The sequence below is a fragment of the Bombus bifarius genome, unplaced genomic scaffold (assembly GCF_011952205.1).
Source record: "Bombus bifarius isolate JDL3187 unplaced genomic scaffold, Bbif_JDL3187 scf7180000008358, whole genome shotgun sequence".
NCBI classification, from domain to species: Eukaryota; Metazoa; Arthropoda; class Insecta; order Hymenoptera; family Apidae; genus Bombus; species Bombus bifarius.
In genome coordinates this window covers 69,164-94,081 of record NW_022884611.1, presented here as the reverse complement: position 1 = coordinate 94,081, position 24,918 = coordinate 69,164, and the positions used below count along the sequence as shown (strand labels likewise).

The 24,918-nt window shown below is 35.7% G+C and overlaps 2 protein-coding genes across 8 annotated transcripts in view; both read left to right on the top strand.

Annotated features, from left to right (window-relative positions):
* LOC117212702 (metabotropic glutamate receptor) overlaps nt 1-11,933 on the top strand; it is a 33,274-nt gene extending 21,341 nt beyond the window's left edge. For all 7 annotated transcript variants that reach the window (XM_033457698.1, XM_033457691.1, XM_033457693.1 and 4 more), the window contains 3 exons: nt 1,286-1,942; nt 2,384-2,855; nt 9,236-11,933. In XM_033457698.1, coding sequence (XP_033313589.1) covers nt 1,286-1,942; nt 2,384-2,855; nt 9,236-9,381 — 1,275 coding nt within the window. In that variant the 3' untranslated portion in view covers nt 9,382-11,933. The remainder of the gene's footprint in view (nt 1-1,285; nt 1,943-2,383; nt 2,856-9,235) is intronic.
* A 1,054-nt stretch (nt 11,934-12,987) lies between these two features.
* Nucleotides 12,988-24,905, top strand: LOC117212690 (lipoamide acyltransferase component of branched-chain alpha-keto acid dehydrogenase complex, mitochondrial). Its single transcript, XM_033457668.1, has 5 exons — nt 12,988-13,323; nt 18,774-18,898; nt 19,194-19,740; nt 20,615-21,010; nt 21,419-24,905. Exons 1-5 carry the CDS (start codon nt 13,285-13,287, stop codon nt 21,653-21,655), a joined length of 1,344 nt encoding a protein of 447 aa, XP_033313559.1. The 5' UTR covers nt 12,988-13,284; the 3' UTR covers nt 21,656-24,905.
* The last annotated feature ends 13 nt before the right edge of the window (nt 24,906-24,918 follow it).

The following is a 24,918-nucleotide window of genomic DNA, read 5'->3' as shown; positions in this document are numbered from 1 at the left end:
AATCATTTTGTGCGTTATGTTCTTTTTTAGGTTTTTATACTTTCTCTGTATAGCTTTTTAACCTTCTATAGCTAGAAACTAACAAAACCAGAGAGTCTTCCCTTCTTTTTCCTTTTATAGTATTTCGAGTATTAATTCTTCTTACAACGGCGTGATAATTCTTCTTGGAATAATTCTTCTTGGAACGGTGACAGCATCCGTCTTGGATGATGTCCTGAAAAGTACCATTTCGTCTTGGTGATCGCCAAAGTCGCTCATGACTCTTCACACCTGTCCATATACTATTTAAAGATGATAAAACGGCTAATGGGACAACTGACGACACAGAAGCAAAGAGACTTGCCTCTCTCGCTCACCATCATTACTCTATGATCTTATTTGTAGATGTGAAACCAATATCAACTACGTACGAGAACGAAAAGTCAGAACTCCAGTCCCTCGTCTGTTGTATCCAATTAACGATTGTTTCTCGATAAAAATCGTAAATCAACGTAAAACCGGGTGCACCGGTCGTGTTTCCAGCGATAAAGTAGCGGCTGGACATAAATTGCAACGTGACCTTCGCTACGTCCGCCTTCCTACCGCTGGATGCAACTTACAGGATGAAATATAACCTTTGCTCGACGGAACAGGTAACTCTAAATTGTCAAAGAACGCGAGTTTTATTGCACCAACGTTCTGGCCATTTATTAAAGAAAAAAGTGAAAGAAAAAGGAAAAAGAAGAGGAAAAAAGGAGACCGTCCGTATATCCACGGATAACGGGTGGAGTACAATCTTTTCCCCAAAAATTCCCACGCGAATTCGTATTTCAGTCCCCGTACGAATGTATATTTCATTATCAAAGTGGAGTATCTAAGTTGCGCAGCGACGCGTTTTATCCGAAACATCCATCTCGAAAAATGAAAATAACAACACGCCTCCTATCTTTCGATCGATCGCAGGTCAAATAAAAGAATTTCCTCCCCAGAGAACAAACTTTCCAATTTTATAAATGTTTCTGTCAGAACGCGCCTACGACAGACATCGAGTAGACAGAATTGAAATCGTGTATCGTTTCGAGCATTCACTCGATTGTCCATCCAATAGAGTTCACCTGAAATTTCGACGTCGATTAACGCCTATGTTTCGAACGTGTTACTACTATCGCTTTTCACTACCAATTTTCACGCGATCGACAGGATACAGATCCTACGACATCCTAAATCGCATTCATCATATCGTTCGCGACACTCGACGAGAAGATGGGTCGATCGATCGGTAACGATGGAAATATCTCTCGAATAGGTGGTAGGAAAATGGTTCAACTCATTGGATATTCGCACGGAGGAACTGGTCTGGGCACGAGGCACCAAGGATCTACCAATCTCGGCATGCTCGCTACCCTGCGAGTCAGGTATGATAAAGAAGCAACAGGGTGACACTTGTTGCTGGGTGTGCGACCAGTGCGAGGAGTACGAGTACGTCTACGACGAGTACACCTGCGTGGACTGTGGCCCGGGCAAATGGCCACACGAAGACAAGAGGGGCTGCTACGAGTTGCCCATAAACCACATCAGATGGAACAGCGCGTTTGCGATCGCGCCAGCGGTGATTTCGTGTCTTGGAATCGTGGCCACCCTTGCAGTCGCGTGTCTATTGTTCCACCATAGAGACACACCCGTAGTTAGAGCGTCAGGACGCGAACTTACGATCATTTTGCTGGCTGGTGTGCTCGTTTGTTACCTGAACACGTTCCTGTTGCTAGCAACGCCTACTACAGTTACCTGCATTCTTCAGAGGTTCGGTGTGGGGGTGAGTTTCAGTGCAGTTTATGGAGCACTGTTGACCAAGACGAATAGGATCGCCAGAATCTTCGATTCTGCATCGAGGTCGGCCGTTAGGCCAAGATACATTAGTCCTGCGTCCCAAGTCTGCATCGCGGCCGCGCTGATCGCACTGCAGGTAAGAGAAAAAAATGAAGCAACTGTTTGTCGTCTATTGAATATAGCTCTTTGATTAACACGTTCGTTATGGAATTTTTTCATTGCTTACAATACCGATAAATAACTTTTTCGTCTGTAAATCGTGCGGAATTGCGCTAACAACGGGATACATCGCAGAAAATATTCTTCGTATAAATATAATTGAGTCTTAATATAATGAATCTTAATGCAAGAGGTATCCTCGAAGTCATTTTAAAGGAGATATTCTAGCTTAGAAAAACATCTTTTACATCTTTAGCAATCGAATCAGTATTCGATGTATTCACATTTTTGAGTATAACTCTGATCCACGTCGTATCCATTGAAGATGTTAATCTCTTTCACCGAAACCGTAATAAATAAATAACGAAACGGTTCTGAAATTTCCAATCGTGTTGTATCTGTGCTTTCATGATATCAGGTGGTTTTGACCCTGGTATGGATGATCATCGAACCACCGGGAAGAAGATTCTCCTACCCAGACCGCAAGCAGGTGATCCTCAAGTGTAATATCCAGGACATGAGCTTCCTCTTCTCCCAGTTGTACAACGCGTTGCTAATCCTAATCTCAACAGTGTACGCGGTGAAGACACGGAAAATACCGGAGAACTTCAACGAGAGCAAGTTCATCGGCTTTACTATGTACACCACCTGTATCATCTGGTTGGCATTCGTGCCGATCTACTTTGGAACCGGAAACGCACACGAGACTCAAATTACCACACTCTGCGTGGCGATTAGTTTAAGCGCCACGGTGACATTAGTTTGCTTATACTCGCCAAAGGTGTACATCATCGTCTTTCAACCGGACAAAAACATCCGCAGGAAAGTCACTATGGGCGATAAGTCTAAGAAGCAAGGGAGTAGCGCGGGAACCTCTTCTATTACCAAATGTGAGTAAATATTTGTATCGAAGAACATAAAGAAAAGGTACCAGAGTCGGGTCAGACTTGCGCATATCTTATTTGAAATAACCGTGTAAATGATACGGTTATTACAGCTTATACGGTTCCAGACATATTTCGTCACGTAAACAGAAATGTTCAGCTATGTGAAAAAAGTGGTACTATGATTTGTACGTACATCGATTAACGATGAGAAACGTCTAAGCTTCACACTCTCGTTACTATTCGTAATAAACAAATCGTCTAGCAAAAATTGAGGCAAAAAATCATGCATATGCATAACAATTATTTCCTTTTTTTTAAATTTGTTAGTGATATGACGTTGAGTCGAAAATAACTCAGAGAGTGTAGTTGCGTAAATTTCTAATACAGACTAGAACCCTTTCCAAACATATAGAATTCTAATATTTATGTAGAATTGCGCTGCTTTCGTATCGTCCTGTACTTTGATCAGGAAGAAGCGAGAATTTTGAAACGTACAGAAAATACAAGGCTATGCGTATCGAGTCTACATTGTCAGCAAATCAACCTTGATAATATCCTTTCATCCGTCATCCCGACATCTCACGAAACGAGACATATCCTTTCAGCCAACAATCTATTAAAGCTAGATCCCATTGTGGTGAAAGATTAAGATTTACATTTGGAATCCAATAAAACCTTGGCACGCTAAACGGTCCCATAAGACGTAGAGACGTAACCGATCGATTACACCGCGCGAATATATAGTATTCGCGGTGCTCCATTTTAAAAGAAGTCGGCTTTAGCCTCGGTTCGAATCTGCCTGCGATGATAAAGGTGGCTAATAATGCCCGAATCCGCTGACTCGATTCGCTCGCAAATTACGAAGCCTCAAACACGGTAGTGAACTCGGCTCACTGCCAACACCTTGCACCACCCACGGCTCCGCTCTCTTGACCGTACGTCGCACATATTTTCTTTGTACTCCGCACTTTATCACGACACGGAGTCGATCAATTTGTTGGATCTTCAGATGTCTGCCATGGCACAACCTTTCTATCGAGGAAACGTTGTTTTGTCCCGGAGCATTATAGTTATTCTAAGCCTGAAACAGCTACGACGCCTAACCCTTTCATCGATGATTAAAATGACGAGGTGCTGCAACAACCGTGACGCAAAATTTCAGAAAACCTTGTCGTATATATGTACAATGTACATGCATATATTCCCTGTGTGGAGTAAGTAGATTGTTAATTAAATAGAAAAGGACAGGTCTCGTAGATTTCATTAATCTTGATATGTGTATATTGTCAATATTCTGAGTAATTACTCTTGTACTCGTACATAAGTAACCGCCGCGCCGTTTGATTTTAATTTCCAAGATGTGCATAAAAATATTTCTGGCACAATGTACTGTATTTTTTAGAAATGAATTCAGATTTGACTTTGGCCTTGCTTGGATAAGGAACCTTTGGATAAGGAATTCGTATTTCACGGTTGGGTCTCCTAAAACAAATCTCGATATTTTCTACCGCGATCGAATCTTGTTAGATAATGCGAGGCGACCGACGAACACGACAAATGTGTAACTCGATCTTTTATCGGATCTTACTAAGGAGAATAACGTCTGACGTCGTTGAGGAATCGCCAGGGATTCTCGAGATGTAAATTTCGTTTCGACGACTCTCGATCGAGGGAAAGATCGACGCGTAATTCCAATTTTCTGCATTATGTTTCATCCGTCATCGTCGAGGTACTCGAGTTCCTCTGGTAGAAGAAGATGGGAAACTGGTGTGCAGAAAGAATCGCAAACAGTCGGTGCTTGACGCTAATTTCCTTCCTCGCGTCAGCATCGCGTTTACATATTGGAATATCAGCTTGGGAAATTTTACGGCCGATTCGGTTCGCCCGAAGGGGAAGACAAAATAGGCAGAAAGAAGTCAGAGAGCTGAAGGAACTCTCGCGCAAGTATTTAATACGAAATTACGTACGTCATCTTGCCTAAGTGACCATAATATTTCCCGGCTATGATACTTAACGTGAATCCGATTGCCAGTGGTGGATCGACTCTCGTTCAATTTCCGTATGGAAATCGATTCTCCCATTACCACTGTCTATTGTAATTACGGACTAGTTACACAGCCGGGCGGCACGGTACGGCGTGTAATCACTGGGGATTATGGCCGGGGAAACGATAATGGCCGGAATTGTTCATGCTACGCTAAATTATTAAGTTAATTCTTGGATCTAGCGCAGTCACTTACATTTATCTTTGCCTCTCGGAATATTTTCAAACTTGCCACCTAAGGTAGCAAGAGATAAAACAAGGTTGAAAGGGAGAGAATTTTAGCCGTTCAGTACCTCTTCCATTAGTTAGAGGGTCTCGCCGGTAGTGAGGAGATGTGAAAGTTTCATGGAATTCAGGTGAGGTAATCATCCATCGAGTCCAGTGATCTTCGGGAAAGTTTAATTAGAATCTTGCTTAGCAGTGTAACTACCAAACCCGTAAAAATGGTAATGGGTTTCGAATTACTAAAAACTTGTATGTACAATTAGAAAATATTTATTTTTAAAAAGATGTTTTCAAAGCTTCCTTACAATTAGCCTTTTACATAACGGCTTGCGGCTGCGTCTGTCTAAGCTTAATCTTCGTTATCAGTCTCCTAGTTAATCGTATGATCGGGAAAAGTCATTTCGTCGCGACATGGTACACATAGTACTTCTGTGGTTGCAATTTACGTAGAATTTCGTGAGAATCGTTAGGTGGTGATTTGTAACTGGCATTGATTGTTCTAGCCCTTTTGCTCTCCCTATATTTTACCGAATATTACGGGATAACAAAATTTCAAAAGATTTAAGCGATGAGCGTTTCGCAGTCCGCGTTGAAAATTCGCCGGGAAATTTCGTTAGATCGTATTTAATAATTTCATAAGCGTACGCATGCATTTCCACATAAGTGTTAGGATACCAACTAATCTCTTAAAGAATACGATAATTGATCTAAATTATTTTAATTGGTTTAGATTAATTGGTTAGAATTTTGTATTTGAATTTTGTATAAATGAATTAACGTAATCCTTAAACTGTGGGTGTTCCATGCCCGGGCTATACATGTATATACATATATTTCGACCGGATTGTATTTCTCGCAAGATAGTAGGTAAAAAATATTTTCCCCCGCCTAAAAAGAAGTTATTGGGTAGGGAAACCTATGTTTACAAGGGCAGATATCTGCGTCAGTTTATCATCGAACAACGGTGATGTGGAACCTACAGAGGATACAGAATATCCCCGTATACATTTTGTGTAGGTAAATCACAGGCTTCTGTCCTGTTTTAGCTGCGGACAATAGTTTTGTTGATAAATTTATATTGTGATTAAATTTACGTATAAATTATTACAATTATTATTTATGTTTTTGCATCAGTTTTTATAATAAAGTGTTTCTATTTGAAGACTAAATATTTTTCATTTAACCCAGATACCTTTAAAAATTGGGGGTATTCAGGCCGTAAAGTTAACTATTTAATTTTAATCAACAGGTGCAACGTATTTTTTGTTTATCAAAGTATGATCCTTAAACTGTAATTTTCCGGTTTCTTTTACTTTATAAAATTTTGTACTTCATTGTATTTCGCATGTTTTACTTTGTATTCTTTACGATATGACTTATCTAAATAAATTATTTGATAAATTTTTTATAATAACCTTAATTTAGAAAGTTTCAGGATGTCATATCAATATTTTTGAACTCTTTTAACAAGTATTAGCTACTGAAAGATCCATCGAAAAGATCTACGTCTACAATTTGAGGATATCGTAAAAACGTTTAGAGTCTAAGGGTTAAATTATGATACCTTTAAACCATACATGCGATATACGAAAATTTCTACATCGCCTCAAGTTCCAAATCCCATTATAATTCTTAAAAGTTCTAATTTAAGGATTTATCAGATTTGCTTTCCTTCTTTGCAAGTGCCCTAATATGATAACGTAGAAAGGAATATCCATCCATGGTGCTAGCACTATATGGATTAGCACGTCGAATGCGTTAATTTAGAAATATTCTGGCGATTTTATTGGACATTCTGACGTTACTAAAGCGAGATTCCTGATTTTGTAGCCAAAGAAGACAGAAAACTAGTCCTTGATGGTCTCTGGCTGGTTCTCATACAACCTAAAATCAAGGCTGCTTCTTGCCAGATCGATCAGTCGGAATGTATTATTAACTGCGTATTAATTATCCGTTCGTTACCGGAGGAGCCGAAACACGCAGTTAATATTGCATAAAGAGAAATACGCTATTACTGCAATCGAACCTCTTAGCGCTAATTACGATCGACATTTTTCGCTCTCCAAGCAGAGCTGAACTCGTCCTTGTTCGCACCATCGACTAGTATCAACGCCAGGGAATAACAACGTTTCTCTCTTCTCTCTTTTTTTTATATATCTCTCTCTCTCTCTCTCTCTCTTGTGTTTTTTTGCTTCTGCCTTTTAACTCTTTTCCGTCACAATCTTTCTTAACCTTTTTTTAACCGCGAACAATCGATACGTCACGCTACTCTTGTTTCACGTGTCTGAACCGATACGACCGTAATTTTAGACATTTTTCCTCTTTGTCCTGGACCATTTTAGCACCTCCTTCGACATCGCACCAATCTTTAATAGCTTTTCCTCCTTTTCTCGGTTTTTTCCTCTCGACCTTTTTACTCTTTTCCCATGGAAGGTTTTTGCTCAATAGTTAAATCGCTTGTTTATTCTTTTTCTATTTTTCTTTTTTTTAATATCAAACAGGAGGCTGAGTGAAAATATGGAAAAATACAAGAGCATTTTTTTTAAAAACGAGATGGATACAAGACATGATACGTAACATCCGTATTTGGGCTTTAAATATACCTTAGCCTAAATGATTTTTCTCATATTAACTCATCAAGATACACGCAGAGATTTGACGCGTTCAACGAATCAAAACTTTTGTTAGTATTTCCGATATCCACTGTGTGATCCTCATAGAGTGTTCCTTCCCAAACACTACATTTAATAGTACATTTCAATGGATTTGGTAATTCTAGTGTTAACGAGTTAAAAAGGAGATACCTATAACGTATCATTTGTACCAGTTTTCCTTTGAATTTCACAATTTTAATTATTCGCAAAGAAGTTATTTCTTTGAAGCAACATAGATATAAATTAGTCACGAGAAAAAGTAAAGAAGGTTTCCAGATAGTCACTGCCCAAATATCAATTCCAATTAAAGCAGTTTAAGTCGAATGATCGTAGGAGGTTTGGTGGCGGGCACAATGGCCGGCACTGACGTTTGTTCTTTCCAACTCCGAGTTAAGTTTCAAACTAATAGTGGAAATTTTCATTTCCGAGCGCTGTTCCAGGAAGTTTAAACTGCTTCCCTGAAAGCCAGCCCACACGACCCAGACTTTCATTGCGCCTATTGCAAAATATCTGAACTTTCCCTAATTATACAACACTACGTCGTTGTTCTTCGCGAAATTAGCGCAATTTTCACAAACAACTCGTCAATTCCAACTTACCTCGTCGTTTTCTCTTTCCTTTCTTTTTCTCCCCTTTTTTGCTTTTTCATGCAACGACGTGAACGCTTTATTCGTGTTAATCGCGTGCAATTGCGAGTAGTACTCGACGAATCAAACGCAGGATTTATGAAAAATGGGAAGTTCGTTTAAAATGAATTAACTACTTAAATGGCGTTTTCCATCTTTAAAACGAATGGTAGAGAAGCGAGACGTTAATGGGGCTTTAACGGTCAATAAATTTTACACCAGCTGTCGTAACATCCTCCTGTGAAAACGATATTCAACTTAATAACCCTGACCGATCGTAAATGGCATTCCATCCTCCCATTAAAACCTTCCTTGTCCCCTTTCAGAAGCCCCATCAACCAAATTGCCAAGTACCTCGTGTACAATCACTCGAAGTGACGTACATTGGTACATATTGTTGCAAATTAAATTTTCGAGAAGCGAAACTAATTGATATAGTGACACCTAAAGTTATACGACACCTAATTTTACAAAATTTCATGCGATCTATACAACATTTGACATTGGTGGTACAATCGTTTCATATATGTTGTTTTACATTGTTTTATAAAACTATGCAATATAATCTGGAAAAAGCTTCATACGTCGAGATGCCAAATTGAATAAATTGCGTTAAAAGCTTTAGCTTTTTGGTATTACTAACATTATTTGTAATATTTTTAATATTAAATTTCGTCCATTTTGTATTAAAAAAAATACATACACAAGGCAAATATAGAGCTATATTTATAATTAAAGAAATATGTATAGAGTTTTTTCAGAAAACTTCTTAATTATACAAAGAGCTTCTGATATATTATGAATTACAATCGTAGTACGATCTATACATTTCAGACACGGGATGTGAACTAACCAGCGAGAGCATGCCTCTCCAGAGTGCACTGACGGCCGCGGTACAGACGTCTGTAGGCGTGACGGAGATCTCCCTAGCGTCGAACACATCGAGCAAAACTAATAACGAGCAAGTAGCGCAGCTGTAGAGAAGCGGGCTGTAATTCAGATTTGAGGAAACGCGGCATTCTGGCGGCCGGCCAACCGATAAGACCTCCGAGTCCGCTGAAGGAGGACCACGACACGTGTGAATAGTGCGAATTCGTGCTAATAAGAAAAGTATGTATTTCGAATACGGTGAAAAAGTTGCACGGCAAAAAAGCAGTCGTGCAAAGCGGACGAAAATAATGTGCGTGCGCGTGCGTATGTGTGTGTGTGTGGGTGTGTGTGAGATAAGGGAGTGACGGGAAAAGTCACTAGAGCCGGCTTAACGAAGGCACTTCCGATTCTTCCTTCTGTGCGCACTGCTGGTTCCTACGATACGCCTTCGATCCTCCACGGCCATGAGCAAGCTCGACTTCCTTGCACGTAGATCCATCGTACGATTAAAAATCAGGGATCTTGGATCCCAAGAGTGGAGATAACGCGAAGAGAAGAAAGAAAGACATGAAAGAAAAACGCCGTGACTACGTCGTATGTACATACGCTTAGATTACTCTGTTTATTACTCGTGCACGAAGTGTACGATATTACAAGATATGCTAACATCGCGATATTTATGGAGAACTGTTTATAAGCGTTGTTACGAAAACCTGCGTTGCATATTATTCGACACAAATATCGGTACTGTCGCTGTCGTCTTCGTTCGTTCGTTATATCGAGATCATTCGTATCGCGATCGCTGTTGTCGTTATTGTTACTGTTAAAACGGTTATCTTTGTGAATAATATATATGAACGATATACGTACACAGGCACGTATACGGATATTTATATTATATGCCAATATAGGTATAGTACACACGCGATCTGACTGGCATGAGTTTGAAAGTCTAAATATGATTAGTCTCGGCAACGAGATCGAACGAATCGGAAGTCAGCATCGTTGACGACAGCTAGAGGAGAATTCGCAGAAAGAATTCGAATAGCGGAGAATATCCCGACAATTATCATCCACAGGCGAATGAATTTTACAATGTTTGTATCTGTTATTGGTTTAACGAGCTGACTAATTGGTACAATTAAAGCGGCGCGTTCGGCCGCGTATCGACGATTAAATTCGATTACGATTAATAATGATGCGATCGAATAGAGTTTTCTCTCTGGTATTTAGCCGAGTATTTAACCGAGACTACGCTAAATGCTAAATCGTTGGAGTATCTGCATGCGCACACTCGTGCGTATGGGTAACTCGTGCCAGGAATTACTCTGTCGGAAAGGGTTTGCTCACGCATATGTAATTAGCTTGTTCGAGTAATCGACGTTCATTGTCCACGTTCTTCCCACATAGATCGTTGACGAAGTAAAGAAGAAAATATTTACATTCCGTGAGATGTATATATATATATGTATGTATATATGTATATATATATTATATATATACTATTACATAAAGTACTCGCGTACATACAGTCACATACATATACAAATAAACACACAAATACAGTTCTATCGTTGCACGAAATATTATGTGTTTGTTTTCGGCACACGATTACGTAAGTTGTTCATTTTCCTCGCAACTAGCTGCAATTAATTCGGGAAGATCGTTCGTTATAGTTGGAAACGAAACCAAATTTCCATTAAAAGAATATCTTTCGTTTTCGAATTACTTCCCGCATTTTTTGTATGGATTTGAGTTCCTAAAGGACATGAAATTGTTTCGATTACGAGCTAGATCGTTCCCTTAAGATTGTTATTATTTTTTAGCGAGTAATTGATATCTTTAACGAGTTGAACGTTCCAAATGTTTATTTCTGTTGTTTATTATAATCGTAAAGCGTTCGGATCGCAAATATGGAATTACCAGCAGTCAATAAAAAGGAGCGTAAAAGAAGTGCAATTCCATAGTCTGCCGTACGACACTTTAGAACAATAACTGGAGTACAGAGAGAACAAGGGTGACAAAGGGAAAGAGGATATGAAAGAGAAGAAGAAAGGGACAGGAAAATGACGATGACAGGGAAAGATGAATGGCGGAAAATTTTGAAACTAGGCCGACTACGCGATGCGTGGATCCAATATACATTTCCTCCATGAATAGTAGACAATAAATAAATCGCTATAAGGCGAACTTCAACCTGGTTCGATCAATATCAGGATTTACACTCGACCTGTTCGATTAACAACACCACGATTTCGTTCTCTGAGGCGACTAGTGGCATTTAGTTTTTTGCTGGAGGCATGTAACGCAGGAAACAGAAAAGACGACTATTGAATCGTATGAGAAATCTCGAAGACTATAATTCCAAAATTCATTTAACGATCTGCAAAGATCGAACTATTGATGAGGAAAAGTCGAGATATAGAGAAAGTTAGATTGTTACACTTGTAATTATAATCTTCGACGATTATACGCACGAATGAAAGCACGATTGTTACGAACGAACAAAATTTTGTCGTTATTAAGAAGGAGAATGTAAGGAAAGATTGACACGATGGGGAATTATAGTTCGAATGAATACGATGCATCATACAAAAAAGATAACTTTGTATCTTTTATTATAACACCGATCATTGAAATAGATTTTCCCCGTCAAAAGGAATTCTGGCATTTTATTATTCGCTCTACTTGAACATATCTCCTCCCTCTCCCCAATTACTAATAAAACAAAAATTAATTGAAATTTAATTGCGAGTCCGTGTTAATGTAAGAAAATATTCATCACTTGATAGGAGCCCAATTAAACGTATCATCAATCTCAATTCCAATCTCTGCGTTAAAATTGACAAACTCGTGTATTAAACTCATAATCAGCAACAAAATATATATTATGTATAATAATTTCGATACAGTTTTAATATAATTAAAAAAGTCCTTACGCACGGATCCCATGAAAAAAGTGTTGCGTTCATTTCGTGACTTATAGAAATATAAGCTAATTTTGATAACTGATAAATTAGCAATGTAACGACAATCAAATTGTTGTCAAACTTCTAATCTCAATTCCGAAGAGATTAAAAATTTTTTATATTGTAAAAATTCAAATCGGCGAATTTGTCGAAAAATTGTCTCTTCGTAGATTTTTACGGAAACTGTAGTCTATTTGTAGTAACAGTATATGAATATTACTAAAGTGTATAGATTAGCAACTACAAACAGCGCTCACTACGTTTTTATCAACCGGAATCACCGGATTATAATACCAAATTACCTGTTAATACAGTCACCTCGACTTCACGTATAACACGAATATAAGTTCATGCTGTATATAAATTATTATACAAAAATTGTTTTATATTCAAACGCATCTTATTATCGGGTGACCCGTGAATATTCATGACCCATATTCCATGTAAAGCCAAATTTTTTTAGACAACGAGAAGACGCCAGAAATATCCACCGAGATCACCGAAACAGAATATCTACGACACAATGTTCCGATATTCGATTTCGTACGGACGTGTCTTTGTTCGTGGTGCAATTCAAGTAATAATTATATTTCAAAATATAATCGTTGATTATCTCCTCATTTCAGAATGCAAATTCGATGTGCATTATATTTAAATACCATTAAATTTGTGTAAAATAACGAATACATCTTCTTCGATGAGTTTCGGTGGTTTCAAACTTCATCGACGAAGAACAGAAACACGAAAGGTGCTGAAACAAGTTGAAACTTTCAACAATTGTACAGTGGAGAAACGCAATAAAACACAATCTTTAACGAAACAATTGTTCTTCGTCGGTACTACTCATACGTTGCGTAACTTCTTCCGGACACGCGAACGAAAACATATTTCGAAGACTACTACCGAAGACAAACGATAACATCGTGAAAGATCTACATGCCAGTACAGTTGTGTCATTATCAACGACTCCACGCTTTTTCGGCAGCTGAAACATCTTTCGAAAGGAAATTTCGATTGCTCTCGAAACGGTGAAGATTGTTTACAATGGCCTTCACCTGGAGACTGACAGTCACGGCACTTCTGGTAAGGGGACATTATTCATTTAAAGCAATAGATGGTAAACATAATAAATAGCTCATTATATTGCGTGGAGATCGTGGCGGATACCATCGTACAATCTCGGTTATTCTCGGAAATTTTCGTCTGCGTGTTCACACAACATAATCTGACACTCGCGTTTACTCGACGAAAAGGATAAGAGGTTATCGCGCATAAAATGCCTACATCACTGGCCACTACGTGCATAATCATTACGCTATACATACATATAATATACGTACAGTTGCTCACAAAAGTATTTGAACATTTATCATAGAAAACTTTTATGTGTATATTGTACGTATTATATAGGAATCAATCTAGAAATTTATAGGTATAGAGGTTACAAGATATTTACTACAAACATACAGTACGACACAAAAGTATTGTTCTATAAGATCTTCGTATAAAATTTCTTGGCATTGAATGTACTAACTTTTTTGTGACTGTTGAACTTTTGAGTACTTTCTCCAGATCTTGCTTAGAGATAATATGATGCGTTTTAATGCTTTTGAGTGAGGGAGTCGTTAATATATACAGTGTATTAAAAATCATCCATTGCTTAGCAATGTAAAGTTTGTGTGTGGGATCATTATCCTGTTGAAAATAATAATCTTGTTCTAAATTTCATTTTTCCTCACTTTTACTTTAAAATATTTAAATGATTATATTTGTCCATGACATTTTCAATAGAAACAAGCTCTCATACACCAGAAGAGCTCACACACCTCCATACCATTACCCCATCACCCCGGGATTAACGACTTGAACAATTTTTTTTCATTTACTTCAGTATTCGGTTCTGGCTAAACTGAAAACCCGTTCATCACATTGAAAAATATTAAATTTGCTTTCGTCTGAAAATTTTGTCCCAGAATACTGTATTTTCGTGTTTCGGTTTTCGTCTTGCAATTTTTTATTCATATCCACCAATTTTGAGTGTTCTTCGAATTGTTATGGGGTGTATTTCTGTGTTAGATTCGTTTTTTACTATTTCAGCTATTTCCAAGCTATTTATGTAGTTTTAAATTCCTTTTTTGTTATATTGCCTATGTTTCTGTTTTCTTAATTTGTAAGCTCCCAAGGACGATCGCTTGGTGTGGCATTTGTTAGGCCTCTTTTGCCAAGGTATTGTTTAAATTACACTTCTTACGGTAAAACATCTTCTGTTAGTAATTTTTCCTATTTCGAAATAAGATTTTTCTTGCTTCTATAAATTTTATACAATCTCTGCTTCAGCAATTATTGTTTCTTTTGTTTTACTTCCCATTATTTACGCTTTTTCTTGTTCTGCAAAACATTCTTAGTAGGTTTAAAAAATAACGATCAGTTTGAATGGGGAAATTTCCCACGACATAACAAGTGTCCAAACGCTAAAAATGGTTAGGTAGAATACAGATAGTAACAAATTTTTCAAGTGTACCAATACTTTTGTCCCGCTAAAAATTTTTTGTGTATTTTACCTTTATGCGTATTTTATTTTGTTTCTTTTAATCTAATATTAAAATTATTTTTTAAATTTATGATTCTAGGTATACTTAAACTTTATGAATGACAGTTATATTTTACAGATTTACTTTACAGATTTACAAAAAATTTTATACAAAACTTCAGGCTATGTCAATATTTTTGTTTGGCACTGTATATTTCATTAAAAATTAGTATACTGTGTGAATAGTGAATAGTCATATTAAATGTAGCGGCACATGAGTTAGAGGACAATTCAAATCATGTTGTTTTACCTCAGAGTATCAAGATCGTTAGGATACACGTAATGTAAAAATAAATAAACTCCGGGCAAAACAATGTCGCCGCTACGTACAACCGTCGAACAAAGACGAATTTGAATTTTCCGACTCTCCCCCGACCAGTATCAATAAACCGACACAATCGCAAGCGAGTGAGTTATCTATCGAGTTATCGGCGAATTATCTAGAATTATCGAGCAGTATTTACGAGTATCTATCGAGCATTTTCGAGTATTTATCAGCGATCTTATTTTGCAACCTATACACTGTACGAGCGTCTCAACGACATTATTTATATTTATTTATTTATTTAATTTAAATATATTTGACGGGTTGCAACAACAAGTTCTCATTATCCTAACTACCAATCCTCTACAAGTCCTCTACATTGGTGACCCCGACGTGATCTGAACACGCAAACTTCTGATATAATTTCCTAAATATCCTAATTATATATAAATATATATAATTGATATTAAAGATTCTCCTACTAAATTTTAACACTCATTAATATAATCGATAATTGATTGCTTAAATACTTTTGCGATTTCTGTGAAATATATACTTCCGCTAAATATCTTTTAGCTTTCATTCATGTTTCCAAATGTGTTCCTAACTTTACCAATATAATCACGATGGTTGAGTCTCATTACAATGTTACATTTACATTTACAAAATATTTCTAGAAGTGTTTAAATACTTTCGAACTACTATACATTCCGTTTTTTTATACACTTTTCTGTATAATAATAGTTTTTGTAATTTTGTAACTATTATGGAACACGATTTATTTTATAAATATAATGAACGTATTCTATATGAGTCACCGGTGACAACACTTTTCTTATATTTTCCATATTTTTTAATGCAATCTGTCCGAGAAAACATTTGACAGATTACGGTAGCCGTTGGGATTGCTGGCACTTGAATGGTCATCTCCATCGAGATGCCATTACAAATTGTCAATATATGTACGTATATACACACATATATCATCTATATACATGTCGGGTTAATGTTGGAATTTTACGCGTTTGACGAACCTTCACTCGAATTTGCCATCGTGGTTATAGCTGATATTTATTGGCACAAATGTGACTATTACAAGAGGCCACGAGTAATAGCGGCGATCGGATGGTCGAGGTCAATGAATTGAGGTTCGATAACGAATCCACGGCCAACGGGACGACGAATGCGATGTGATATACGATCCTGGTGTCACTCAACGTGCAAGTATAGACTCAATCGCAGTCCAAGTGGAACTGCCCTTATATAGTCCTCTCCCCACCTCTCGGGCCAATCTTTGTTTTTAAGGAGAGCTATATAATTATTCCATACCTCTGTTAGGTACACGTCCCTCCCGTGACCGCGGCTACGTTCAGTGACCCTTTATGCCACTTCGAGCCCAAGCCCATCGTCATAAACCTTGGGCACCCATAATCAGATTAGAACATTACGGCTATTTCTTAGTTTTATTATTTAAGCGTAGCTATAGTAAAAGTCTGGACTAGGGTATTGAGGTTTTCCCCAACATTCCAAAAGGGAGGCCCCGATATCCTTTCGTCTCCGACATACATATATAGACACATACATATATATTACAATAATGATACTGATAGTTCTATATTGGAATTAGGTCACACGAATGTTTCTTCTTTAGTCTTCTACTAGTGTAAGCTTCGTACACTTTCGTTGTTAATTGGTTCATATGCACTGCATACAATTCTATTGTTGTACCTTTTTTTTTGCAAAGTTCTGGTTCTCCTCCTACACTGTTGGAATTTTTAAGTCTTTTAAAATTTCTTCATTTTTATCATACTATGAGTCATTTACGACCGTTCTAAGGATAATCGCTTGTATCTTTAATATGTGACATCGCAGTAAATCGGTACGACATGGAATGCATTAAACAAATCAGAGGGTATATTTAGAGAACACAGAAAACTGCAAATATTTCGTACACCGTATCGGCCGATGTGTTTAATTGGCATGACGCAGGATTGGTTAGCAACCTTGTTATGTGCCGTTTATATTGGTATTGTTCAAGCTTTAGAGAGCCAATATATATGTTCTACTAGGGAACGTCACCACTTACGATACACTCCATTTTGCGGTCTTCGGACAAATTATACGGTAAAGGACTACTAAAGCAATAAACACTTAGCCGCGACGCAATAAATGAAATTAACACGTGACCTACCCGTCTGATCAAAGTTAGTCAAAGCGTTTTGTACCCGAATACGGAACGGAATTGATATGGAATTATAAGAGACTTCCGGTTTGGTTTCTATGCATTTTGATTTCGTCTCAAATATCGAATTGAGTATTTAATCTAATTAATCCAATAGAAGCTATCCTATAATTACGTAATCGTAAAAATTTAAAAAAAGAATTGTTTTGATTGGGCAGCTTCTACGGAATGCGTATAACGATTGGGCAATGTTTTCCCGCCAAATAAAGCAATTGCCTCGATGAATCATTGATTGGGGCTGGGTTGTTACAAATATTTGTAATAGATACGGATTGGATAATATTGAAAGACTTGACATACGTCATGATATAGTTTTTTTCAACTTCGACTTCAAAAAAGAAGTCGAAAATATAGAATAAACATTTTTTTAAATTTTTCTTTCTTTTTTTAAATTTTTCCATCGAGACAATGATCTACAGTGAAATCCGTTATAACGAGACGTGATAAAGTGCACGCGTACCGAGCGATAATTCAAAGTCGATTTTCTCGAAAACAAAGCCTCAAACGAAAAATTGTTATTCTATATTTTCGACTTCTTTTTTCGCGTAGAATCACCCCCTCTCCGCTTGTACCACCAGTTACCAACCACCCTGTATATCATGATGTCGACAAATATGATAAATTGTATAATTCACTAATCACACTTATCGTTCTTCTGATTACATTATTCTTTTAACTCAATTAAGATTGAACTTGAGAAAATATTATCACAGGATATTAATCGACTCAATTCGAACATCGATTTAAATTTTTCAAAAAAGACTCGTAAGATATTATTGTAAGCGAATTTCAAGAGAATATAATCTATCATTCATATAAACGCATCTCGATTTATCCGAGATGCTGTGTTTATTCAGGATGGTAGGAAACGTACGAAATAGTCGGTTTCGTTCGCCCGTGTATACTAGGCATCACAGTCGCAAAACGTTGGGGCCCGTTAGCCGACGGCACCGCACAAAGGGAAGGCTTAATTTATGGCACCCTCAAGCGTTGACGCTTTCTCTTTCTACAACCGAGGGTGACGAAGGCCAAGTAGTCATTCCAGGCGTTCGAATTTCACATTTTTTTACATTATACTTTTACAATTAATTGCACAATTTGCATGTATGTATATTATTATATCCGATACTTTCACATAAGTTAAAACAAACTAAAAATGGCTACCGATACATCGCACAAATCGATTGTACAATCGTAATTAAATTAATCACATATCGATAATCGATAAATTTCCATTTTAACGCTCAAAATTTAAAGTATGACGTTATATTTTTAAAAATCGATGTTTCAATCTAAATATTTGATATGCAATTTTCTCGTCTCGACACTTCTGATATAAAATTTAAAATAAAGGATGGACGAAATCGTTCAGACAGAAGCAAGGATTTCTAAGTTATTGCTGACGAGTATACAAAGAAAAATCTATGTTTATTTAGGGTAGAAATGTACGCGATCAAAAATGTCGATTCTTCTCCGTAAGCTGCTTTCGCTGCGGGACCGTCGTCCCCTTCAAACTATCGGATATCGGAGAAGGAATTCGAGACGTCACGATAAAAGAGTGGTGAGCAAAACAAAGAATTTGCCGTTAACCAACATACACACGAAGCTTTCGCAATTGCCGATCATTTTCCCCCTCCACTGTCATCAGATTATCTTTTAATAATATATTACAGAATATATTATATATATGGAGTATATTATTGAAAAAAAAATGAAAAAATTGCATTCACATGAGAATACATAAACTAATCCTAACATACACATATACATAATACATGTCAGTCGATAACACTGCGTTTCGATCTAATGTACCGTAAAGATAATTAAATTCTGACTTGGTACATTCGAATGCATAGGTTCGTGAAACCAGGCGACCGGGTGTCTCAATTCGATAACATTTGTGAGGTTCAAAGCGACAAAGCATCTGTGACGATTACCAGCCGTTACGACGGATTAATTAAAGCCTTGCACTACAAGGTGGACGACGTAGCTCTGATAGGAGATTCATTGCTGGACATCGAACTAGATGGTGATAATGGGAACATGGAAGTTAAGACGACGATGATCTCTGACAAACAGCATCCGCAACAACAAACTATAAAAACCGATAACAAGCAGAGCGTTAAAGGTGACGAGGAAGACTGCGCAGTAAAATATGGGTTAGACAAGGCGCTAGCAACTCCTGCGGTCAGAAGAATAGCTATGGAGAATCATATTAAGCTAAAGGACGTCATTCCTACGGGCAAAGGTAATCGAATACTTAAAGAGGATATATTGACTCATTTGGAAAAAATGTCTACTAGCTCCGAGAAAAAAAGGGTCGAAGAAAAATCAACGGCGGAAACGGTGATACCGATAAAAGGCTATGCCAAGCATATGTGGAAAACGATGACGCAGTCTCTGGTAAGCTGGATTTCTCTATCGTTTCGAGAAAATATTACGCAAACAGAAATTTCGAAGATATATATTTTGCTTTTTTTCTTTTATATTGAATGATATTATATTTTATTATTATTTTAATCGAGTTTATTTTCAATCTTATTTCGGGGAAATCTGCACAAAAAACAAAGTTAAAGATATAAATTATCTAACTTAAGTTGTTCGGATGTTATTATTAAAAATGAATTTTCTGCGAAAATGAAAAGTTCAAGTAATGTCGTAACGAATGCATTAAGACTGCGAAATTAATAAGCGCAATTTGCGTTAAAACGCACACCAGTCATAAATTGCAAGATTAGCAAAATCTTGTCTATCGCGTGTCCACGTGGTTGCAGTAACTAAATAAACGGCCAGTTAATCGATAATTGGTTTGCGGATTAAATAACCTGACAACCTTTTCATAGATAACAAGAAAAGAGAAGATAAATTTTTTATTTAATAATAGTAACAAGCGCACGAGTCTCGTTGCCCAGAAAAATTTCAATGTACTATGTTTGTAGTTGAAATGCGCGAATCACGACGATACCGACAACAGAAGTGCGTCGTCTAAAAGTGACGTTGACACACATGATTGATAGCGATCGATCGAATACGAGCATCTACTCGGCCCGAATTTCCTGTCAACCTTGACAGACGAAACACCGTTCAAACGGGAAAATACGGCCATTTTAATCGTCTCATCACCCAACCTCTTGTCTTTCATGTTCAAATATGACGTGTACACGGTCTCCTATATGCTAACGTTGTTAATTCCATGTCCCAAATAAACGTCCAAAAATAAACATGTAATTAAACGAGTCTGCTGCGAAAAATTTACGAAACCAACACATGTTTACAGAGTATACCACACTTTGTGTACAGCGATGAGTGTAACGTTAACAGACTGATGGACTACCGAAACGAAGTGAAGGATTCGGTGAAAGAGCAAGGCGTTTCTTTAAGCTTGATGCCGTTTTTCATAAAAGCCGCATCTAGAGCATTAGAAAAGGTGCCACAGCTAAACGCCTGGCTTGATGAAGAAAATCAAACGTTACGTATTCAAAAGAGGCATAACATCGGTATTGCTATGGATACACCTGAGGGCTTAATTGTACCGAATATTAAAAATGTTCAGGATTTAGATATTATAGAGATCGCAAAGCAATTAAACCGTCTTCAAGAACTTGGAAGAAAATCTTCGATCCCGCCAAACGATTTATCGAATACAACGTTTTCACTGTCGAACATAGGTGTTGTAAGTATAGAAATTATTTCCAAATGGTGTTAAATTAGTAATGAATTGAAACATATCGATTATTAAATGATCAAACTGAATTACAAAACTATTTTAGATCGAAAGAATTCAATCTAGATTTAAACTATATCCAAATTGAATTTAAATCCGAAGACAGTCGTTATATAAATCACGTAAAAGCCAAATTGATCGATTAGATTAAAGTTAATCGTTTGTTTCCCGAAAAATGAAACATTGATGATGTATTTTAGTACTAAAATTTCGAAATTTTTATGAAGTGGAGTTGATCAATTTGGCTTCTGAGTAGTTTATATAACAAATTTCAAACAAACGATTTACGATTCATTATCCATTTGTTGATCATACGACATAGATTCAATTTAAAACAGATTCAATCGTCATTGACAGGTGGGCGGTACATATACAAAACCGGTGATTCTTCCTCCACAAATTGTGATCGGCGCGTTTGGAAGAGTGCAAAAATTACCACGCTTCGACGATAAAGGAAACGTAGAAGCCGCAAACATAATTTCCATTAGCTGGGCTGCCGATCATCGAATAGTGGATGGCGTCACAATGGCTAAGTATTCAAATCTCTGGAAACATTACATTGAAAACCCTGTATTTTTACTGTTAGGAGCGTGAAAATGTATTTTGAAGTAAGGATGTTTTTTTATGGGAATTTTTTATACGTAATAAGTTACGAATAATTAAAAAACTTTATACCATACTTGAATATTATCGATAAGGATTGATATGTAGAGTATAGTGAAATGTTTAAACATTTTGTACGTAAATATTAATTTATTTATTGCTGCACAACCAACTAGGACTTTTTAAGAAAGGTAAAATATCTTTTTCTAACAAATTCAAAGTTTCATACAACTGTATGGTAGTCATTATATGATGACCAGTTAAACCACTGTGAGCATTTCTTGTACATTTAATCTATCATACATTGTAATACAAATTGTTTGAACAGATATTCCAAAAAAATATGTCAAGGAAGTGGTTGTACTAATTAATGTTGTCTTTTTAATAACTTTTTTCTTCGACTTAATTGGAATATTATTCAATCAAATTATTGAAAGCATTGGTTAATCTTATAAAATGAAGAAATTATTAAAAACTAATATCGAATAAAATATTGATTGCAATGAAGATCTAAATAATGAATACAACCACTTGTACACTTATATATTTTCAATTTTTTATATATACAGTTTCATGTATCGCATTTTTAATCACACATTTTCCATACAATCAATACATTCCATTAAATGCCACTTAAATATTTGCTCAAAAAGTAGTCAGTCTGTTTAGTAGTTAGAGTAGTAGAAAAGATTGTATATGCATTTCATGGTCCAAAATTTTTTTTGACAATCAAAATTTCAATTTATGCTGCAGAAGACATTAATTGAGTATTTGAGCATAAAATAATATTTAAAATGAGATGTTATATCTTGCTAAAAAAGTATTAATACATATGCAAAATCCAGTTTGTACATTTGTTATGTATAAACAAATAGAATATTTATTGAAACATAAAGCATACAATAAATAAGCATTCTTTTCTATTATAAATCTTATACATAAAATTGATGTTAAAAAAATACACAAAATATTAATAAAAATACAAGTATTATCAGGCGAAAATATAATCCACCTTCGATTATACTTCTTACTTTCCAATATGACTAGGTATGCAGATTATTATTGATAATATAGTTAGTTCAAAAATTTAAATATCAAGCTGCTTTTATGTATACCTTATATATTATAGAACTACATGTACTCATAAAAAATAATCAAAACATATATAATTTTTACTAAGAATTGGGTATATAGTCATCTAAAATTACTTTCACAAAATACCTAAATCAAAAATAATCTGTTCTTTTTGTCAGTTTACTTCTAAAATATATCAAAATTCTACGTATTTCCCATAGAAGGTGTATTTCTTATTCAGTGAATAAGTATCACCGGTATTTCGCGAAACAAATCTTTCTGTAAGTATAACTTTTTTTTTATAATTCTTGATTCTGGAAGTTCTATGCTTCATTATAGTTTCAAATAATGTACTGAGATATTCAAAGCTCTGATAATTATAGAAGAGAACAATTCATATATATTTGAAGTTATGCTGAACATACACAAGCTCGTGTATGTATAGTTTTCCATTGTATAGCTACCATATAAGTGTAATATCGTTTTAAGCGAGTTATTTAAAAAATTACTACAAAAATGAATATCAAAAAATATTTTGTATCGACTTTGAAAAACATCAAAAAAATATAGAAAGCAATAAAATCAAACAATACATATTTACTTAAACATATCTATAGAAATGCATAAACCATTTCTTCTAAATGTCCTTATAACTAATGAAACTAATTCAAATGTAAAAAAATGTATAAATAAAGAGAATGTGCATAGTAATTGTTTTGTATATGCGAGGTAAAGTGAAGTGCAATATTGTTATCTTGCTATAAAAGTTCTGGGATACAAATAGTATACTATATTACAACTCATAACTTGACGTGAATAGTTCACTTGTGCTATACATCACCATACAACCTTTCTAAACATTTATCTCACAGCTCTACTCCATTTACATGAATAACTTTCTTTTTTTCTTTTTTCTTTTAATATAACTTCACTAACATAGAAAAGTAGTGTTTTATCTTATGATTTGGCATTATTATGCCATATTAATAACTGTTGTTCGAAAACAGTTCCTACAAGGTACATACATTTGTTCCTTTACATAGAATGAATGAAATATAATAATTCACAACCATAACAATAAAGATCTCATTTTATCAAACACTTAACAGCTGACTTTATGATAAGAGAATTGCTAGTATCTAATAAAACAAACTTATCAAAAACAATGGCAAGCAAAAATATATAAAATTGTTTGAAAAATGTAAATTTATATTTCTGATAAGTATCTTTTTATTAAAAAAGGAAGAAAAAAGAAAAAGAATCAAAACCAATAGTAACAAAACTATTAAAAACATAACCAATAAAATTACGGCACATAGAAGAACATTCCTTTTTTCTTTACATTAATAAGATTCTCACAGATATGTTTTTCAAATGAAATTGAAGTGTATCATTTTTTAAATACGAACTGTAAATAGTACAAGCAAGTTAATTATGGAACTCTTTTTGCTTTTAAAGTCTATGCATTAGGATAAATTTGTAGAAAAACCATTTTTCTACATATACAAAATATGTACTTCACATGATATCTCACAAAAGAAGTGTCTGTAAGAATCTCGCCTAGTTGACAGAGATAATGTTTGTATATAATATATATGCATAATATATATTCATTTTCATATAATATTTTTTTAAATATATATGAGTAATAAATAGTATTTTGTTTCTGGCACATTGTCAGCTCTCTGCAAAGAGAACAAGTGAGTTGACACAAATATAATCAACGTCATAAAACAACACAAATATATGCATTCTTTTGGAGATAGAAATTCGGGAAGAAACTTATCATCTTATGATTGTTCACTAAATAGTTCCTATTTTACCTACTTATATAACCAAATAATATGAGTAAGCTGTGGATTGGCCCATGAAGGAATTTTTCTTAAAAATAGTTTTTTTATACATCACATTTCAAATTCTTTTCCTCGTCCTAAATTGTGCAAGAGAACGCGTTTCTAATCTATGGTATAACCTAAGAATAGAATTCTTCCTCAAAATTATTTCTGTTTTTAAAAAGCTTAGTTCACAAGTTGTAACCACTGGAAGCCAGAAATATTTTCCTCAAATAAATATCATCACTCCCACCTTTGGTAACGCTGTTTCAGTCATTCAATTGCTTGACAGTATCAAAGGGAATATGATCTACTACCATGAAAACAAGCGTTCAGGAGAAACAAAAT